This window comes from Watersipora subatra, chromosome 4 (genome assembly GCF_963576615.1).
Source record: "Watersipora subatra chromosome 4, tzWatSuba1.1, whole genome shotgun sequence".
Lineage (NCBI taxonomy): Eukaryota > Metazoa > Bryozoa > Gymnolaemata > Cheilostomatida > Watersiporidae > Watersipora > Watersipora subatra.
In genome coordinates, this window is record NC_088711.1 from 10,154,863 (window position 1) to 10,174,310 (window position 19,448).

The window sequence follows — 19,448 nt, forward strand, 5'->3', positions numbered from 1 at the left end:
TAATGTGGCTATGTTCATTAGTATGAATGTACGCATTATATAAATATACCGGGTAGGTAACGGAAGGGATGGCCAATCACTACTATATCATGACTGCACTAACTAGCCTCTCAACAAACCATTTCTTACTGCACACTGTAACTGAGAGTAGTTTCTCGTCAAATGTTTACTTGAATTTGTTTGTAAAGAGCACATACATGTACTTACCTGGAACATGGCTGATTGATGATCGGCATTTCAAGGAGCCTGCGTGGTGATGTCTCGTGTCAACACTAACATATTGCTATGGGTCTTTCTAGAGTCTGACCTGTCAGTCACATTGGTTCATGTACACCAATGCATCTGTTGTTGTTCTGTTAATCATAACAGATTTTTTATGCAGAGTCCTTCATTCAGGCTTACATGGTGTCACGCCGTATCGTATAATACAATTGGTCCAGTGGGCTCAGCTTATTTTAGAACTCTGAATGGATATATGGATAAAATTCCAGCCAAAAGAGTTGAGGAGTGCAGAAGCATATTGAGAGAGTTTTACAAGACGGATGATATTACTCGTGAACACATAGAGTCAGCGTCATCTCTCGATGAGCGGTGAGCAGATGAAAGACTTACTTTGGTTCTTTTTTTAGGCCTATTCATTCGGACATCTTTGACTTTAGGAACCATATGCTTTTAGAGTGATAGCGAGTGATGTTCCCTCTCACGGATATTTAGTTGTACAGTATATGGGTCAGAGAGGGCAACTCCAGCATTTTGAGAAGCTCTGGAGACAGAGGTTCATTGACAAAATGAAGCCAGAAAACCTCCATGAACTCTGGCGTGTAGATTATGATCATCTAAAAATGACAATCTCTTGCTGTGGAGAAGATTTTGTATGAAAAATTTGAGAGGTAAAGAATCTCACAATTTGTTATTTTTTCGTGCGAACAAAATAATATTTTATTTTGCCGTTTTCAAAATTGTTGTTCAAATGTACAATTGCTGATATTACACCAGTCTACGCCTGTATTAGCTGAGTCCAGAGGGTAATTGTTGAAAGCCTGTTTCGTTACCATAACTTAGGCCTGACTAGTTAAACATACGAGCAATACCTTTTCACTCCCTTGTCCACCTTATTTAAAGGGATCTCAAGAGCTGCGACATACAGATCTTCTTCTACACTGCGATCTAATGTCTTTGGGCCGACACATAGTTGAAGTTGTAGCGTCCCAACTAAACAGCAGATGCAAAAAATTAATAGCGTTTTATTAATTGGCAGAACCTTTCAAAAATTAATGCGTTGTAAGTACTTGATTAAATATTTTGCGCAAAAAATATTGTGTTAATTCGTCTCCAAAAATTCTTTGTCTATATTTTCATATCTTTTATAGGATATTCATATTATTTCAGAACCAAAATAATTAGCCCCTGGCCAGTTTGTTTATATTTTATATAAATATGTAATGAATATGAAAAGATTTTGGTTTTTTGATTACTTCTGCATATAATAGATTAATCAGAAAACCAAAAGATCTGTTTTGATCTAGTTGTGTTTTCTTATGGATCCGTTTTCATTGAACTCTCTCAATTCTCTTACATAATTGCCAAATCACATCCGAAATGGTTCTTTGCACGGATGCCTCTCTGGAGCCATCGCCTCTGCTGCACTGTATTAAACAGAACTGATTGGCTTTGTTTACCTAATAGAAGGTCGTCTCATGTTTGTGAAAGTGCTTTTCTAGTCTCTATTCGTTCTTGTGCCATGAAGTTGAAATAATGTAAAATTAACTGGAATTGTTGCACTACAGTGATTCCACTCCTCAAGATCATGGGAGGATGGTGGTGCAGTATTTTATGGACAACTCGAGTGTGCAAGAGTTCCAGAGATTGTGGAGAGTGAGATTTCTAGAGGTAATGTCACCCAAACACTTAGGAGAGTACTGGCATGTTGACTACAATCATCTAGACTATCTCTGGGTTAAAACAGACAGAGAGATGGATGGCTCTGACACCGACTCCTCTTAGACTTCTATAGCCATTGGCTAGTTTGCGTAACTTAAAGCTAGTGTATTCCTTGCTTCAAATGACTTGACATTCCTGTGGCTGTGATGATCATTTTTAGAGTACAGTCTGTTTTATGAAAATATTGTTGTGCATTGGTAACCGACTAAAGTTGGTTTGACAGGACTGACAACAAGGTTTTAACACATTCCAGATGCAGGTTTTAATAATGTTATACAAAACAAGGCACTTTCTTATAAAATTTTGTAATTGACACTTTTGTGAATTACCAACAGTAGTTCATTATAATCGAACTTGAATCTGAGTATTGCAGGTTTTAGGGACAAGCTCAACTTAACTTAAATGTTTTGGCATATTTGTTTACATTGCAATGATTTCACATGTTATGAAAGTAATACTACTACATTTCTGATTGATGGAAGCTCTTACATATCTTAGAGTATTGTTATTCCGCTAGTAGTTTGATTAGGTTTTTTGAGTTTTAGGATAACAGTTTCTGAGCGTAGGTAAAGTTTTATAAGCTGACAAGAATCTTTTATCAGCATATATTAGCCTGTCAATGATAGTTTCGTTCAGAATTATTAGTGAGAGCATCAAATCATTTTTATTAATAAATCAATTAAAAGTAGAAATAGTTCTAAATGACTACAACAATAAACAAGTCATACAAATTATAGTAACAAAAATTCAGCTATATAGAATATAATGATATAAATAGAAGATAAAATGTATCCTTAATATGAGTAGGAAAGACTCCCTCACTTATAAAAAGGCTACTTGCCGGCAGTCAAGTCAATACTACAATACAAGGAGGAAACTGTTAACAAATATACTGTCAATAATATAAAACAACATTAAACTTCTTAAGCCTCCTTCTCATGTGTAAATCGAAAAAATTTATACAGATACAATGACATTACAGCATCATTGAGTTAGTACCTGCGACGGTAGTATTGGCAGAAATAATCATTGTTATATGTTCTGATCGTATTTTTGCCATGCTTCGCAATATGTGCCTGTTGATGGATCCTTTCAGCAAGCTGTATTGCCTCATCATAGTAGAACAGCGCATGAGAAAAATCTTTTGTGACTTCGTAGTATCGACCAAACTTTTCATGTGCAATCATGTAATCACGAGTAGGATTCGCCCCTGAGTCCATCTTCAGCTCTTGGAGAGACTTTTCAAAGGTTGAGATGATCGTTGCAGGACGTTCAGCCAGTAAATGATTTACCCTTGCCAGTTTGACTCCATGTGTTACCCAGCCTTTTGTACCACGCTCAACAATTAGTTCAAGATGCTTTTTAGCTTCTGTAAGATACCCTATGCGTGAACAGTTTCTTATAGTTGCATAATTGTAGTACTCATCCACGAGGAATCTCAGAACTTCAAATGGATACCGTGGACGTGTACCTGTTCATAGAACAATAATTATTAGTATTAAAATATGTGTATACTAATGAATGCCAGGTGTTGTAATAAAAATCAGCTTATAAACAATGGCAGGTAATGCGGTTGACATTGGCTAATTTGGGTAACTTGAAGCTGGTATGTTGTTAAACTTGCTATAATAAGAGCCGTCAAAGCCGTGATTCGTGACGCCATCTCTAGTGACGTTACGTGTCACACAGCATCGTTATGCTTATTTGATATAATGACTATGTGCACGATTAATTCATTGTATCGCAAGTAGACCGTGTGGCTTAATGGGTTAACTCGCTGCCTCTAGAACTGGTGGTTACGAGTTTCAATTCAGTGCAATGCGGATTGTTCGTTGCTAGATTTCAATTGTTATAGCTGGATACACACTTGACAGATGGAGATTTACATATATATATTATATATATATAATATATATATTATATATATATATATATATATATATATACATGTTCATAGATAAAACCGATTGCAAATATAAATAATTACTCTATATATATCATACACTCGAATATAAATCTGACAAATTTAAGATGATATATAGGTATATTTTTTAAACCTAAAATGTATTGTTGGAAGAATTATATCCTATACTGTCATACCTTGACATCAGGGATTACGTGTTTGTCCCAATTTCCATTTCCATAACATTTCCATAATTCATTTCCATATTATTTCCATTTCTATAACATTTCCATAATTTATTTCCATATTATTTCCATAATTCATCTCCATATTATTTCCATTTTCATAACATTTCCATAGTTTTTTCCATTTCCATAACATTTCCATAATTTATTTCCATATTATTTCCATTTCCATAACATTTCCATAATTTATTTCTATATTATTTCCATTTCCATAATTCATTTCCATATTATTTCCATAACATTTCCATAATTTATTTCTATATTTTTTCCATTTCCATAACATTTCAATAATTCATTTCTATATTATTTCCATTTCCATAACATTTCCATATTTCTAAAATAAAATTTCCATATCCATTTCCATAAAATTATGGAAATATTTATGTTTATGAAAATGGATATGGAAAAGTAAACATTTCCATAATATGTTTAGCGATCCCTGGTGTGTACGTATGTGTGCGCGCTTGCGTATCAAATGAGCGTGTGTGTGTGCAATCGTCCAATCTTCCCGAACATCTGATTAATTTATACATAATATGAATATGATATTTGCTTGCTAATATACTTTATTTAGGGTCCAGGCAACATCAAAGCTGTATGCTACCATTGCCTATAACTAAGCCAGAGACGATTTGAGATAGTTTCTTTCAGACTCCCTTAATAGTTTCTGTAATACCACTGACGTTAGCTGGGTGTGTGGTACCATTGTCTGTACAAGTAGCCAAGTCCCGAGACAATTTGAGTTAATTTCTTCCAGACCCCTTTAATAGTTTTTGTAATATCACGAATGTTAGCTGGGTTTATGTACTACCATTGTCTATACATGTAGCCTAGTCTATACAATATAACTCCCCTCTGTTTATATCTTGGATTACGTGTATGTTACAATTTCCATAATTCATTTCTATATTATTTCCATTTCCATAAAATTTCCATAATTCATTTCCATAATTTCCATTTCCTTTCCATAATTTCCATATTATTTCCATTTCCATAATTCATTTCCATATTATTTCTATTTCCATAACATTTCCATAATTCATTTCCATATATTTTTCCATTTCCATAACATTTCCATAATTTATTTCTATATTTTTTCCATTTCCATAACATTTCAATAATTCATTTCTATATTATTTCCATTTCCATAACATTTCCATATTTCTAAAATAAAATTTCCATATCCATTTCCATAAAATTATGGAAATATTTATGTTTATGGAAATGGATATGGAAAAGTAAATATTTCCATAATATGTTTAGCGATCCCTGCTTGACATACAAGCTTAATGCGCCTTGGGAATGAGCTTGTATGTCAATTTACTCGTGTCTGAAGGCAGTCACCTGTCTCTTTCGAGACAGCCATTGTGGATATTGGCAGCCTGAGAGACTTGACAGCAGCGCGTTCGGTGCACGAAACTTGTGACGCTATGTAACACGAAATTTAAATGTAACTTAATTGAATTTAGCTTACTGAACACACTTGAACCTATGTTTTAATATTTTCCTAAACTTACTTCATTTTTGTTGTCCTATTTTTTATTATATATGCTTCCGGTTTGGCGCTTTTTGCCTCGTGTTCACTATAACTCTTAGCCAACCTTTTGGAAAAAATTTTCAAACTGATTCGAGGAGAAAGACTGACCGATGCTGTTCTTGAAAGCGGCCTGTCGTATACTTGGCTATCGAGAACTGTCTTGTATGCTCATATCTCAAAGGTTACCCATATCGCAAGAAAGGAACTTGCTTGAAAGTCTGCATGTAGAGACATTTTCACAATGCCATAAACCACAGCCATTCATATTGCGATCACATACCTGTGCGAGCCCGGTACTGTTTTTCCACAGCTGGTTTGTCGCGGTTGTACAAGTCAATTGCCCATAAATTCAGAAGAGCCTGCGAAATGTTGGATGAGCACATGAAATACCAATCTGGACTCTCACTACATTCTCGACTGAGATCAAGCGCTTTCGTAAACCACTGTGTTTTATCCCGTAGGTCTTCAGTCTCATACGCAATCTCAAGGCTAAGCTTTCCGATCCTCATTCTGAATTTTCTGTCACAGCGGTATCTACGCTGGCACTTCTCAGCTTCACCTATGCATGTTTCAAGTGAATACTCACTACAGCCAAGGTCATTTTTACATGCTTCCACGAGTTGGGCAAGTTCACCTTCCAGAGCGGTTTTAGTACGCTTCCACACAATTGATGTTCGCACTTCTGCGATCAACAAGAAAAGGTCTCCACGATATGCATTTTTGCAGGCTTTAGATAATGTGAGGAAGTTAAGAAAGGTTTTTTTAAGAATTTCTGTGAAGAAATTTTGATTGCGTTGAGAGGTTTTTTCCTTGAGTATTCCCACTAATATTTTAGTGTGAAAGTAACAGCAGTAAGCCACAAGGTCGTCATCCTTAGTGAACGATTGTGCTTCCTCTGTACATTCTTCAAATATCTGACAGCTTTTATCTCTAGCCTTCTCTGTGCGATCTGTCCTAGCTAACCAATAGGCATAGTCTACTTTGGCGTAAAACCGTGCTTTTCCACTTCGATTAGAATACGATTTCAAGACCCTTGTTGCTATTTCTTCTAGCTCATCTCGATGGGCACCTGTTTTCAGCAGATGTGCACCTTTGTTACAGAGAGCCTGAATGCCATCGGGATCCTTATCCAGTGCAGTGCGAATTAACTGATCCGCGTGTGCATATTTTTCGTACAGTAGACATGTAGCAGCGTCATAGTTAATACATCGTTCATAGCCTAACGCTAACGGAGTTCTTGTTTCAATCAAACCGTACTTGTTCCTAATGGTTGCCGGAGAAAGCTCTATGTTCAAGAGTGAGAACGCAAAACTATAGAAGAACTTGTGGAAATCATTCTCCGAAATCCAATGATCAACTACAAGCAATACAACAGTGATTTATCTGGCAAGTGAAATTTCCCATGTGATTATATAGTGAGCAGTTTGCAACATCAAATACACTTCATTTGAAGAATGAACGTATAAACAAGTACAAATAGGCCTGAGGTTAGCCTGTCTTGACAAACTGTTGTTTTTGCGGAGTTGTCCCCCAGCAAGTGCGGCTAGCAAAACAGCAGATTGTCACAAGACGCACTGCACCTGATGCGTCAGCTGCACTGAAAGGTAGTTGTTCTTTTCCATCTATGTGGTTATGCTATGTCAGTCGCTCCATTGGTAATCATAACACATTTCGCGCAAAAATTTTTGTAGAAAAATTAAGATAAGAACGTTTAACCAGAGACCAGTCTCTGCGGTAAACTTTAGTAGAACTTAGAAACTTAGGCAACAGCAACAACTAAACATGTCATTATTTGTGCGCTCAGTCAGTTTTATTTCTATTTTTGTATCAGTCAGTATTATTTGTTCTTATTGATTTTATTTGTAATTTATTTTATTCTTAAGTTCTACTAAATTTTACAGCAATGACTAGCCTTTGGTTAAACGTTTTAATCTTATAATTTTCTACATAAATTTTTGCGCGAAATCCGTTATGATTACTAATGGAGCGACCGACATAACGTCGCAGCCAAGCAGCATAGAGAGAAGAGAACAACTCCCTTTCAGTGCAGCTGATGCATCAGGTGCAGTGCGTCTTGTGACAAGTTGTTGTTTCGCTCGCCGCGCTTGCCGGGGGACAACTCCGTAAAAACAACAGTTTGTCAAGACAGGCTAGCCTGAAGTGTTCTAGAATAATTATCATAAGCTCTTTGTGCCTTAAGTTCAAGCCAACTCTGAAAACGTAATTTAAATCTACTTATATAAAATGTGAGTTTCATGCCAAATCAAGTCCATCTACTCAGTCTGGTATCTAACATCGACGATAAGCTAATTTTTATGACTGTTATTTCTGCTATGTAAGACTGCTCTCGCCTACTGGCAGGACCACTTTACAAAAATCTGTTCCGCTATAAATGTTTTATGTAGAACAACAGATTCCACAAAACATTAATAGTGCATGTCACACTTTGACATAAACTATCAATGACAGCTTTACTACGCCTCCAGTTGTTGACTAGCTGATGACAGCAAAATTGTACCTAGGCTGAAGCATTTACTTTAGATTTTCCAGGGCTGACCAACGTGTTAAAGGAGAAACTTTTTTAATAGCCAATTATTTGTGAACTTAAAAACAATTGTACATGTTTACGTTTAAATAGAAAAACAAAATGCAGCCTGGTTCGTCAAACATTGCAAGAAGATTGCAATACTAATATACTAGATGGTCTACTAGTGTAGTTGGAATTCAAAGATTAACTTTAATGCAAAATGAAGAAACAAGAGGCAAACCTGATGATACCCACTATGAAATTCTTCTAGACATATTCTAGACACTATTCTAGACAAATATTAGGCAGGCACTAATAACTGTCAAAAATCTGATATCTTACTGCAACTGTAGAAACAGATAAGATAAAGCCTAACTCTTTAAATACGCTCTGAAAAAGAGCAAAAAATTTTGTGAAACTTTACGCTGATTCTCTATAGCTTCCATGTGTTTAGTGTGACTAACTGCATCCTAGTGTATATTATACTTACACTTCAGTAGGTCATCAATAAAATTTTGTTGTCCTCCAATGCAATAAACAGATTCTGCTTTATCATTTGTTTTATAAAGAAACTCCTCTCTTTCTTCCCGTTTGATTTCATTGAGGAGCATCCACAGGACCATCGGACAGTTTGATTGAGCAGCAAGATGTAGTGCGGTATCTCCATCTGGTGTTGGTTTTAGAATGCATCTCATTAACTCCTCATGGGACAGCGACTGAAAGAAAACTTCCAAGACCTCGATGCTTATCGTTTTTACAGCAACATGCAGTGCTGTCATCCCTTGCTCGTCCTTCTTGTTAATTTCAGCCTCGGGCGTCGTATTACACAAATTATCTAATCGCAAACCTACCAAATGTCTGTCACCCTTTTTAGCCAGTTCATGCAGGCTTGAGCTGTTTACCGTTCGGACAGTTATAAGTAGTTGCTGAAGCAAAGATGACTCTGTTGTGTAGTTCGCAGGGTAACAATTATCGTTATCCCTGGCATCAAGAAGATTAGTACAGTCATCAGCTGCCTCATCTAGCAAAATGATAACCGTTTTAACATCCCCTTCGGCTACAGCGATGTGCAATGCTGTCTTCCCATCAGCTGCCTGACATAATAAATAATGCCATTTTTCGTCTTTCGGGAACTTATCCATTAGAGTTTTGACAGTTTTGGATGAATTTCCACCAGCTGCTGCACAGTGAAGCAGAGTCCAACCTCTGCTATCTGAAGTTCTCTTCTGAGCAACATCCAATTGCTGTTCCAATGACAATTTGTTCATCATAGATGTCACGCGTTCTTCATCATCCATATAACACAACCAAGACAACGAGTTCCAGCCCATTTCATCGACTTTAGTGCAAAAGTCAGTCCTGTTTTCAGGAGGAACCATCTCTAATATAAAGGAGATGATTTCAGAGCTGTTATGAATACGTTGCACTGAAATGGAGCTCCATGGCTCCACTGCATTGCTTTCGTTTAACAATACAAGATCCCCATCAAGCGAAGCATTGGTTGCCAGTAGATTATGCCCTGCGCAATCTACTTCAACAAGTATTTGTCCAGTTTCGTCATTAACCAATGAAAAGCTATTCATGGAGTTGATCGCTACACGCCTCACACCTCGGCTTGGGCAGTCTATATTGCTGCTATCCATGATAGCAAAGGTCAGTTCGACTCCATTATATTTCATCGAGAATATTGAATTGCTTATATCAGCAAGTCCAATAAAATGACTTGATGTGGCTACACCTGAATTTGCATCTCTGTCATTTTGTTGATGCTGTGAAAATGATGTAGCTTGTCTAACAAAACAAATCATCGAGGTGCCATCACCCACAATCGGACATCTAGGAATATACATTCCTTTGTGTCGTTGCTCATGTAAATAACGCTTGATATCAAGTGTGTCATTTCTTGCAACAGCTCTTCTAATTCTTGTGGTATCTTCATGGGCAACGTGTTGTATGACTAACCCTGAATCACAAAATGATCAGAAAATTAAGCAAAGTTAGTAGGGAGAAGGAAAATGCACATATAATAAATGCCCTACAAAAACACAAGCGATTATCTACACATAATGATTTAATACATTTAGCATAATGATCAGCAGACAGTATCATGAAGGATATCAAATATTAAAATTCTGATGTAAAAATCATTGAGCTCAAATTGAATCAGTGACATAATGAAGTTTGATGATTGTGTACCACATTAGTTAGTTTAGTAAGCAGCATAAAAAAGCAAAGAGTAAATTACTTTCATGACTCACCAGATGGTCGAGGCATGGCACTCAACAATAAGTTTCTATCAACCTGTAAATACAAAATTGTTACAATATAGTGAATTTCGTGATTTTTTTAGCAAATTAATTAGAAAATAACAATTCTCTAAATAACTTGCAAACTCCAAAAGAAACAAAGTAAGGGGTACAACATATAAAACTCGTTTGTCCCATGAAAAGATTTGCCTTACAGCAGTAATTTTGTACTGATGATGGACTATTTCCATGCATTTTGAAGTTTTAACTTCAACAGTAAAGAAAATCTACATGTATAAGTTGCAAAACACTTGAACAAATAGCTGATGTGAAAATACCTTAAGCCTGGCAAATAAAAATTTAATGTTACCAGTTTCTGACGCTATGGACAGGCTTGCAAATAGATTCACAAAATGGATTCCAAAAGTAGATTCAAAGTGAAAAGAGGGAATGCCCAAATTGATATATTTGCTGCATGTTGTCTGCCATAAAAAGGAAAACAGATTTTTAGATTTACAAATGTGTGAATGAGTAATTTAAAAGTGATTCGTTAATGCTTATTACAAACTATATGCTTATACTGCTATGTTTGTGTGTTACTAGTTGGAGTTACCTATTAGTATTAAGTTTTTACGTCTAACAAACCTATCATTGATTTAATAGATACAGCATAAAAGATATATACCGTAAAACCTCTATTTGAACACCACCTCTATTAGACTGCCACCTTTATTTGAACGCCACCTCTATTTGAACACCACCTCTATTTGAATGCCACCTTTATTTAAAAGCCACCTCTATTTGACCGTCACCTTCATTTGAACTCTATTTGATCGCCACAATAAAAAAGTTGAAAAATACATGTGACAAACCTATCATTGATTTAATAGAAACCGCAAAAAAATATATATCATAAAACCTCTATTTGACCGCCACCTTTATTTGAACGCCACCTCTATTTAAACACCACCTCTATTTGAACGTCACCTTTATTTGAACGCCACCTTTATTTGACCGCCACTATAGAAAAGGGTTGAAAAATACATGTGACAAACCTATCATTGATTTAATAGATACAGCATAAAAGATATGTATTTATATATGATCATCACTTGAACTCCAACAAACTCAAGCCCGGCATAGGCTTCTTTGAAATTAATTTAAAAAAATTGAACTTTGTTCTTCAAAGATAAATTGTTTTTTGAAAACAAGGAGCAAGTTAACCATGATCCATAAAACTTTGCAATAGTTCTATTTGAAACAAATAACATAGTAAAGCATGATCAAAAATCATACACTTAGATTATTGCTGTACATTGTAAAATGTTATCTGGAAGTGGCAATGTGCAAATTTTACCTATCAAACTAAACAGGTTTAGCAATGCTCTAATTATCAAAAAAGTTTATAACATGCAATCGGAAAATGAAAAAATTAAGCCAAAAGCTACTTGGCAGACAGCCAGACATTTTTATTCACAATTTTTGTTCACAAGTGTGAATTTCAAAATCCTGTGAATAGATAACTTCCACGAGGCATTCAGAAATTCTCTTTTTGCAGCTTTGAGGCATTTTCCATACAGATAAGCGAATTTGCAAACGCATATGCGAGTGGTGTAGCTATTGAGCTATGTAGCTCAAAGCATGTTAACTTTACAAGGTAATTGGCAGTGATTTACTATAAATCACATAAGCAATGTCAAAAGAGGTTTTTGTTATGAGAATGCAATGCTCATGGGAGACTAACACAAATTAAGCTTAGTATACTAGAATGGACGCCGCTTAATGCACTCATGAATAATGTTATCAATTGGTTAATATTCTTGGAATTCCTCTTACCCGCCGAAAAGAACAATATGCATTACAAATATGCTGCTTACTGTATTCAATCAGTACATCGGTTATTGTTATCCATTTTTGCCAAACTGGAAATAAACAAAATATGGAAACCATGATATTATGCTTTTAATTATGAGTAAAAAGAGAATAACCACTTTATTTTGTTCTGACGAAATGATAACACAATTTCTAAGATTTATTGTACAAAATTTTGGGAGACTTGTTAATTCTGTGATCCATAATTAATGTTTTTGTAGAGGTACCAGGTGAGCCGTTATAACGGCTTCACGTAGTGAAATACCTGTGCAAAGCCGACCATCCGGCTAGTTTATCTACAATATACATTTGTATATCTATATTTCTAAATGTTGGTATGTGTCTGTGTATGTCTCACTATAACTATTAAAATCTTGGAATCAATAATCCGTATTGCAGATTTGATCTCGAACCCTCCCCTTCATCACTCTCATACCTTACCAATTAAGCCCACGAGCTTGATGGAATCATTAGGCGATATATGTCGTTATATGGGTGCGAATACGCTACCGCTCTCTGTTACGACGCAACATCATGGAGAGCAGTAGCATAATTTTATGCATGCTCAACCGTGAGAGAGCAAGTAGTTAGCTCTTATTAGTAAGCTTACTCAAATTAGCTACTGGCAATGTGCCAGGCTAAATAAGCCTGCGTAAAGAAGCCTATTTAGAGAATAGCAAGTGCAGGCAACTACATTACCTCTCATTGTTTATAAGCTGATTTTTAATACCCGGACAACGCCAGGCATTCAGCTAGTATACCTATATAAATGTGAGTGTTTGTCTGTCCATAAAGTTTTACTAACGAAAAAACCAATTCACAAAGGATTCAATCTTGCGACATTCGGTTCTGGAGGCGTCGAGCTTACAGATGAGACTACCCCTTCAACTGAGCATAGTGGTCAATAATAGTAAACATGTTCATTAAATCGGTTGAAATGTAACGATTACCAGCTGGCCTCACGGCCTCACTAGGTTAATGCCAATATTGTACGAGTAATAGAAACAGCCTATAAACAGTTGCAATTAGTGTAGTGTCAAGGTATAGTAGGAGGTAAGGTAATGTAATATTTATAAGCTGTTTTTTATTCCCTGCGCAACGTAGGGAATTCAGCTGATATCTTTTTAAAAACGAGAATGTGTATGGGTGCAGTGTCAAAGGATCTGCGTAATTGCGTCGTTGTGTAAACAGGTGCGGTAAGAAGCAGAGGCTTTTAGTGGTAGGAAAAAAGCCGCAACCCGCTTGCTTCAAAGGCATTATAAAATTACCTGTAAAATATTGAAAAAATGCTAATGTTTGAATGACCAGTGTCACATTGGAAGAATGGCTCATAAAGATGAATAATCAGCTGACAAAAATATTGTACATGTACTCCTCGTTGACAACTGCACAGCGCATACTGTTAGTGTAACCGTGAATAGCATAAAGTTAATCTTTCTACCAACCAATGCAACATCGCTTTTCCAGCCTTTGGATCAAAGAATCATTCGGTCATTAAAAGCTCATTACAGAAGAGAAATGCATGCCAATGTTTTATACTAAATTGAAGATGTTATAAAAATGAATGCAAATAACTGGGCACAAAAACTAATCTGCTCAAAGCCTTGCATTTGTTAGCCTTGTTGTGGAAGCGTGTTTCGGAAGAAACAATTCAAAACTGTTTCAAGAAAGGCGGTTTCTCGAGTACCACTACAGCCACAACAATAGAGGGTTTGTTGCTAAAAACCAAGTGGCACGCGTAAACCCACCCACTTTGAGGAGTGGATGGTTGTGGACAATAACCTCCAGGTGGCTGCAAAGTTAACGGAGGCTGATGTCTGCGACGCTGTTACACAGGCTGGGGAGAATGAAGTAGTCACTGACGATGGCGTAGAGGAAAATCAACCAGCAGTGCACATTCCAACAAATAAGGAAATTCTGAAGCCCTTCGGATGTTTGGAATGCAAAATTAATCTCCTTAACATGAGCTACATTATGAATACTTTATAAATGATTTGCTGCGAGAAGACATGAAGCAGACAAAGCTGGATGATTTCCTAAAAAAATAATGTATTGTACTGTGTCTGTTATAAGTATTACTGTTTATTAAACACAGTAGACGCTCCTATAACGTAAACTCCACGCAATGTAAAGAATTTATATAAAGATTTTGCTTCGTATTACACTTTCCATATACTACGTTATATGGAAAGTGTTAAGTTATGCAAGTTCTCAAATTCAATTTGAATAATGAGAATCCTGTAGTTAGTCTTAAAATATTGCTTTCTCTCTTGCCGCACTTGGCAGAGAAAACGACATTTAGGGTTATACCGCATACAAGTACCGTGAAAATCTAGTTCACTGTGAGAGATCGTCAGGGATGTTATGTCGATAAAGCGCATAAAGAAGTAGCTGGGCAATTATTCAGAAATACTTGAAGCGCCAGTGGCTTGAAAATGCTTGAAAGCATTAAAGAGTTGGCCAGCCAATCTTAATGTCAAGAGTCGGAGTAGGCCTATCATCGGAAGCTATCTTTTATTCTAACCTTGAACCCTGGAGACAGATGGACGATGGACTATTAGACACCGAGCTTATTATAATAAAGATACATATTTGTTTTACTTGATTGTATTACTTTATTTTTGGTATTAACAAAAATAATCACACTAAGCAGCGTCCATTGTACTTTGTTTTTCATTAGTTTGGACAATTGCAGAAAATCGTTGCTCTCGAATATTTATACAGTAAATTAAATGAAAGATGGATGATATAACATACATCATGGAGATTAATGATTTCTGTATAGAAATGTTCACTGTATAGAATACGTGATTTAATTCACGTATTAACAAAGGTTGTTAGGTGGCGGGTTTAAGCAAAACATTTCAATGCAATGACTTTTTCCGCAAGTTTTCATATGCACTCTGGATAGTTGTCTTTACACCATCAATCAGACTGGAAGGAGCAAAGTCATTTTAAAATTTGTGAGTACCAAGTACATAAAAATTTAGTGAAACGCAGACCAAGAAAAAAATTGCAATGGTAAGAAGTGTGAATAAACTAAGTCACTTGTAAACATCAGTAGAAAAACAAAAAAATCAAGAGTGCTGAAAACTAACAATAATTCATGTACCAGGTTCCTGACTAAAGAATTTCCCAGTACCACAAGCAAACGAATACATGCAACAAGAAAAAAAAACAACATACGATAACAATGCGGCATATGCCAGTTTTAAAGTACATCGGTGTAGTAATAGTCTATAAACACGATGATTAATCCTTTCGCAACTATATTAGTTAATTAAAACTTTGTGTATAGAGTGAATATATTTGTACAATGACTAACATTTTGCACACAGGGATACATAAAACGTCATAACTTTTTTATTTACAGGAATAGCTACATGAAATTTGAAATACATGTAACTTACACACATAGAAATCTTTACAAGTGATATTTTTTAAAGCAGTCACCTTTGCACAACCCCACCCCATAGTCCTTGTACCATGTAGTAATTCTGGTGCCTTTGTAGTTGCCAACACCTCAGTTGCTAGCACATACCGCACTTTTATTTTGCTTTTTGGTCTGGAATGCTTTCCAGGAAGTGTCTCTCAGTCTTTCTGCTAGCAGGTGCACCAATACTTGGTTTCCCGACTTGACTGCGTGGCTCCTAGTAGTTGACAATTAAGCCCTTTACAATGCCGGTAATAAATTGGTGATGAGTCAGTGATTTGCCAGTCATATTTGAATTTTTTTGCAACATATGTATGCATTTGTGAGAGTTTGGTCAATCAAGTGAAACACTACTTTTTCCAGCATTTTACTGTTCAAAATTTTCCCGCATACGCCTCTGTCATCTGATCACTCAAATCAATGCCACCCATTCCTGCGTTGTATTCCAGTACCGTCTAGGGATAGTTCGGGGGTCACCGAATCGTCGTCGCACCACTTGCACTTGTTTAGCAGGTGCATGAGTTGTTAGTAATTGTACCTGTTTGCGATTCATCCAGTTTATTGCTATCATGCTTACTATTGTGCATGCAATAAAGTCTCTTTTCTGTTTCAGTTTCTGTTTCATTTCTGGTGGAAGTCCTTTACGGCTGGAGTGAACAGTGCAGGTGACGTACACTCTTTTTTTCAACATTTCTTCACAGAGCGGAACACTGGTGTGATAACTGACCACAACGCGATGATGATTTCTATTAAAGAGGCCAGATATCAGCGTTTCACACACTTTGTAAGGCTGATCGTGAAGTGATGTGGGCATTCTACTTGTGTGATAGAGGATTCGGAAACAGTAGCCTGTTTTTGCATCGCAAAGGTTATATTTTTTTCAACCCCATTGGTGGTGTTGCTTTATTCGTATGTACTTGACAAGGTTATGGCGACCCTTGGATCCAACAATAGATTCATATATCGATATTGTACATGACAGTTTGTACTGCTGTGACCATGTAGCATTCAGATGGTCAAACACTGGGCGGAATTTGTATATTTGGTCATACTCTGGAAAACCGTGTTTTGGTTCTTTATTACGATCTGAGACATGAAAGAAACGCTTCCACTAGAGTCAGATTCATCACTTGCAGCCACATAGCCAGCAATATTTTCTTCGTAGTTGGTTCTGGTAGCATTTCTTCGACGTGGTCTCTGCGTTTGACTTGCCATTTCTTGGGTATAACTAACTATTACAGCGAACCCAATAACATTGTTGAATAACATAAAGCTAAAAACATAATTCGGTGAACTAGACATGAAACAGCCAATAACAGAGCGTCTGACAAAAAACTATTATTAGAATTTCCCAAACGACATAAATGTCGTTATGCTCAAAACTACCGGCGACATTAATGTCGCTCAACTTACAAAGGGTTAAGAGATACTCTTTTAAAAGGAACTAGATAGTGAAATGTTTCTATCAACAGTTAGAGTTTACAAGTCAAGGGCCTTTCTGAATTATACCCTACGCTCTGATTGTGTAACTGTTTGATTGTGAGCCTTTAGTGAAAACCTTGTCTGTGCAAGGGCACCTGCACTTGGAATATTTAACAATGGCTCACTAGGTAAGTGCGCTTCAGAGTTCGGAAAACCGTGTATATCCCTTCACCGTGGGGCATACGCGACACTTGCCGGCTGAAATGCATTCGCCATAAAACCTTTATTTGAATGGCACCTTTAGTTGAACGCTACCTCTAATAGAAGGCCACTATATAAGAAGGGTTGAAAAATATAGTGCCAGCCTTTAATTGAATGCCACCTCTAATTGCCAGCCACTGACATTGTTTGATCTTCACAAACACATAATAGAAATTGATCAATAGAGAAGTGTCTACAAAATAGTACTAATATAAGACTAATAATATAGACTTGGGTCCGATAACGATTTGGACCGTAATCTGATTACCGGAAGATGCATTTACCTCTCTTGACTGGGGTGCATTTGCAAGCTTAAAACAGTGAGGTGTATGTACACCCTGTGATTTACAGGAAGTATTTACTTCTACCAAAACAAGTACACCCTGGTACCATAGAAACTATATTTTATTCAAGGAAGGCAAAGAATTGAGTCGGAGCATCAAGACCACTTCAGATTGGAGAAGTTGAATGAGCACCCTATAGTGTTGATTTAGCACACCCTTTGTGTTGGCAATCTAACCTTGGGCAGCTAGCAGACAGATCTGACAACAGTTTCTTAAGGGTATACGACCCTTACTTTGGCCCAGTAGTGCCTACCACTGTTGCTACTCACAGTTTTGTCTCGTCTTCAGCTATCCTCCCCTTCTGTTAAATATGTAATGACAGTTATAATCTGTTTTCTGTCCGAGTTTTAGCATGCAATCATGAGACTGGATCCAGTCTTGATCAACACAGTGCTAAGTGTGGGTGCAAACACTGTGTGATACACACTCATTATGAATGCCCATCAGATTAAGCCATTCGCCAATTATGAGCTGAGTTGTTGAATACCCGTTTTCAGTCAGTATGTAGCAGTAGCTAGCCAGACTGGCCTACAAAATGGCGTTCTTATTAAGGAAATCCTTAATAATTTGAACCACTCGCTCTGCCTGTGTATTGCTTAATTTTGTCAACATTTTTATTACATATATAAACCGCCAGTTTAGACCAGGGTCTATTCGGAGGTGGTGCTGTGTTAAGATGATCGCATGAACCTCTCCAATATTCTGTGCACAGCAAACATAACTTGACTAACTTGTGTATCTCTGAACACATCCCAGGCCGCCATGCGCTTTCATTCCACAGCAAATGAAAGTGTATAGTGTATCTTATGTGCCGTATAGATGTCATCAAGCACTCTACACCTATCAACTTTCGGAATAAACACTATCCCAGAAGTATATATTATCATCAGCTGCCATCAAGAAGGCTCTGTTTGTGTAGTATTTCTAAACAAGAAGATCAAGTTGATAGTAGGTCAGCCAGCATTGGATGTTATATTTCAACAGAGTAGCAAATTCTGTATTCATTTGAGGTGATGATTGCAGGTTAGCCAGTCTTCTTACAAAAAAGGGCAAAAAACCCTTGATTTCTGCAACCAACATCCAACCCCCATTTCAAATCGGCACGTCGAGAAGAGGTGCCTGGGACAAAGCATGACAGTATCTTAGAACCAGTTTCTCGCCTGGAGTGTAGTGAATGATGTGAGAATAAGTTAGACTCCTCAGCCTAAACCTCTGAACACTAATGCAATTTGGTTTACTCTTTGTTACCTGGATGGGCTAACAAAGATGCATGGTCCATCGCAATCCTGAACTGCTTGCCCGCAAGGTAATTAGAAAAATTTTACGTGATCAACAGAGCTGCAAGATTTTTTCTATCTGCACATATCTATGTTCTGTGGCTGACTGTGAACAAGAAAAATAGGTGACAAGTCTCCAGCCCGTCTCTCCCTTCTGCAACAAAGTGGTTCCCAGTCCAAAGGCAACTGTATTTATGCTGACCATAATCTTAGCTTTTATGTGAAATGGTTGGAGCATTGGAGCACTAGCTATAATAGACTTCAACTTTGGAAACTCTGTGTTCTTTTGAGGCAGCTAGCGCAAACAGCTCGACCCTGAAGCTAAGACTTCTGCAAAAAAAATTCTCAAGCAATTGATCATGCCAAAGAACCTCTCCAATTCCTTCTGTTCTGTATTCACATATCCCAACAGTCTTTTCTAAATTGATATGAATCTCACT

The 19,448-nt window shown here is 36.8% G+C and overlaps 1 protein-coding gene across 1 annotated transcript in view; it reads left to right on the forward strand.

Moving 5' to 3' along the window:
• LOC137393601 (exonuclease 3'-5' domain-containing protein 2-like) overlaps positions 1-3,437 on the forward strand; it is a 58,797-nt gene extending 55,360 nt beyond the window's left edge. Inside the window, exons 10-11 of the mRNA XM_068080230.1 lie at positions 460-591; positions 1,788-3,437. Of these exons, the coding sequence (XP_067936331.1) occupies positions 460-591; positions 1,788-2,004 (349 nt within the window). The 3' untranslated portion in view covers positions 2,005-3,437. The remainder of the gene's footprint in view (positions 1-459; positions 592-1,787) is intronic.
• Positions 3,438-19,448: the final 16,011 nt, after the last annotated feature.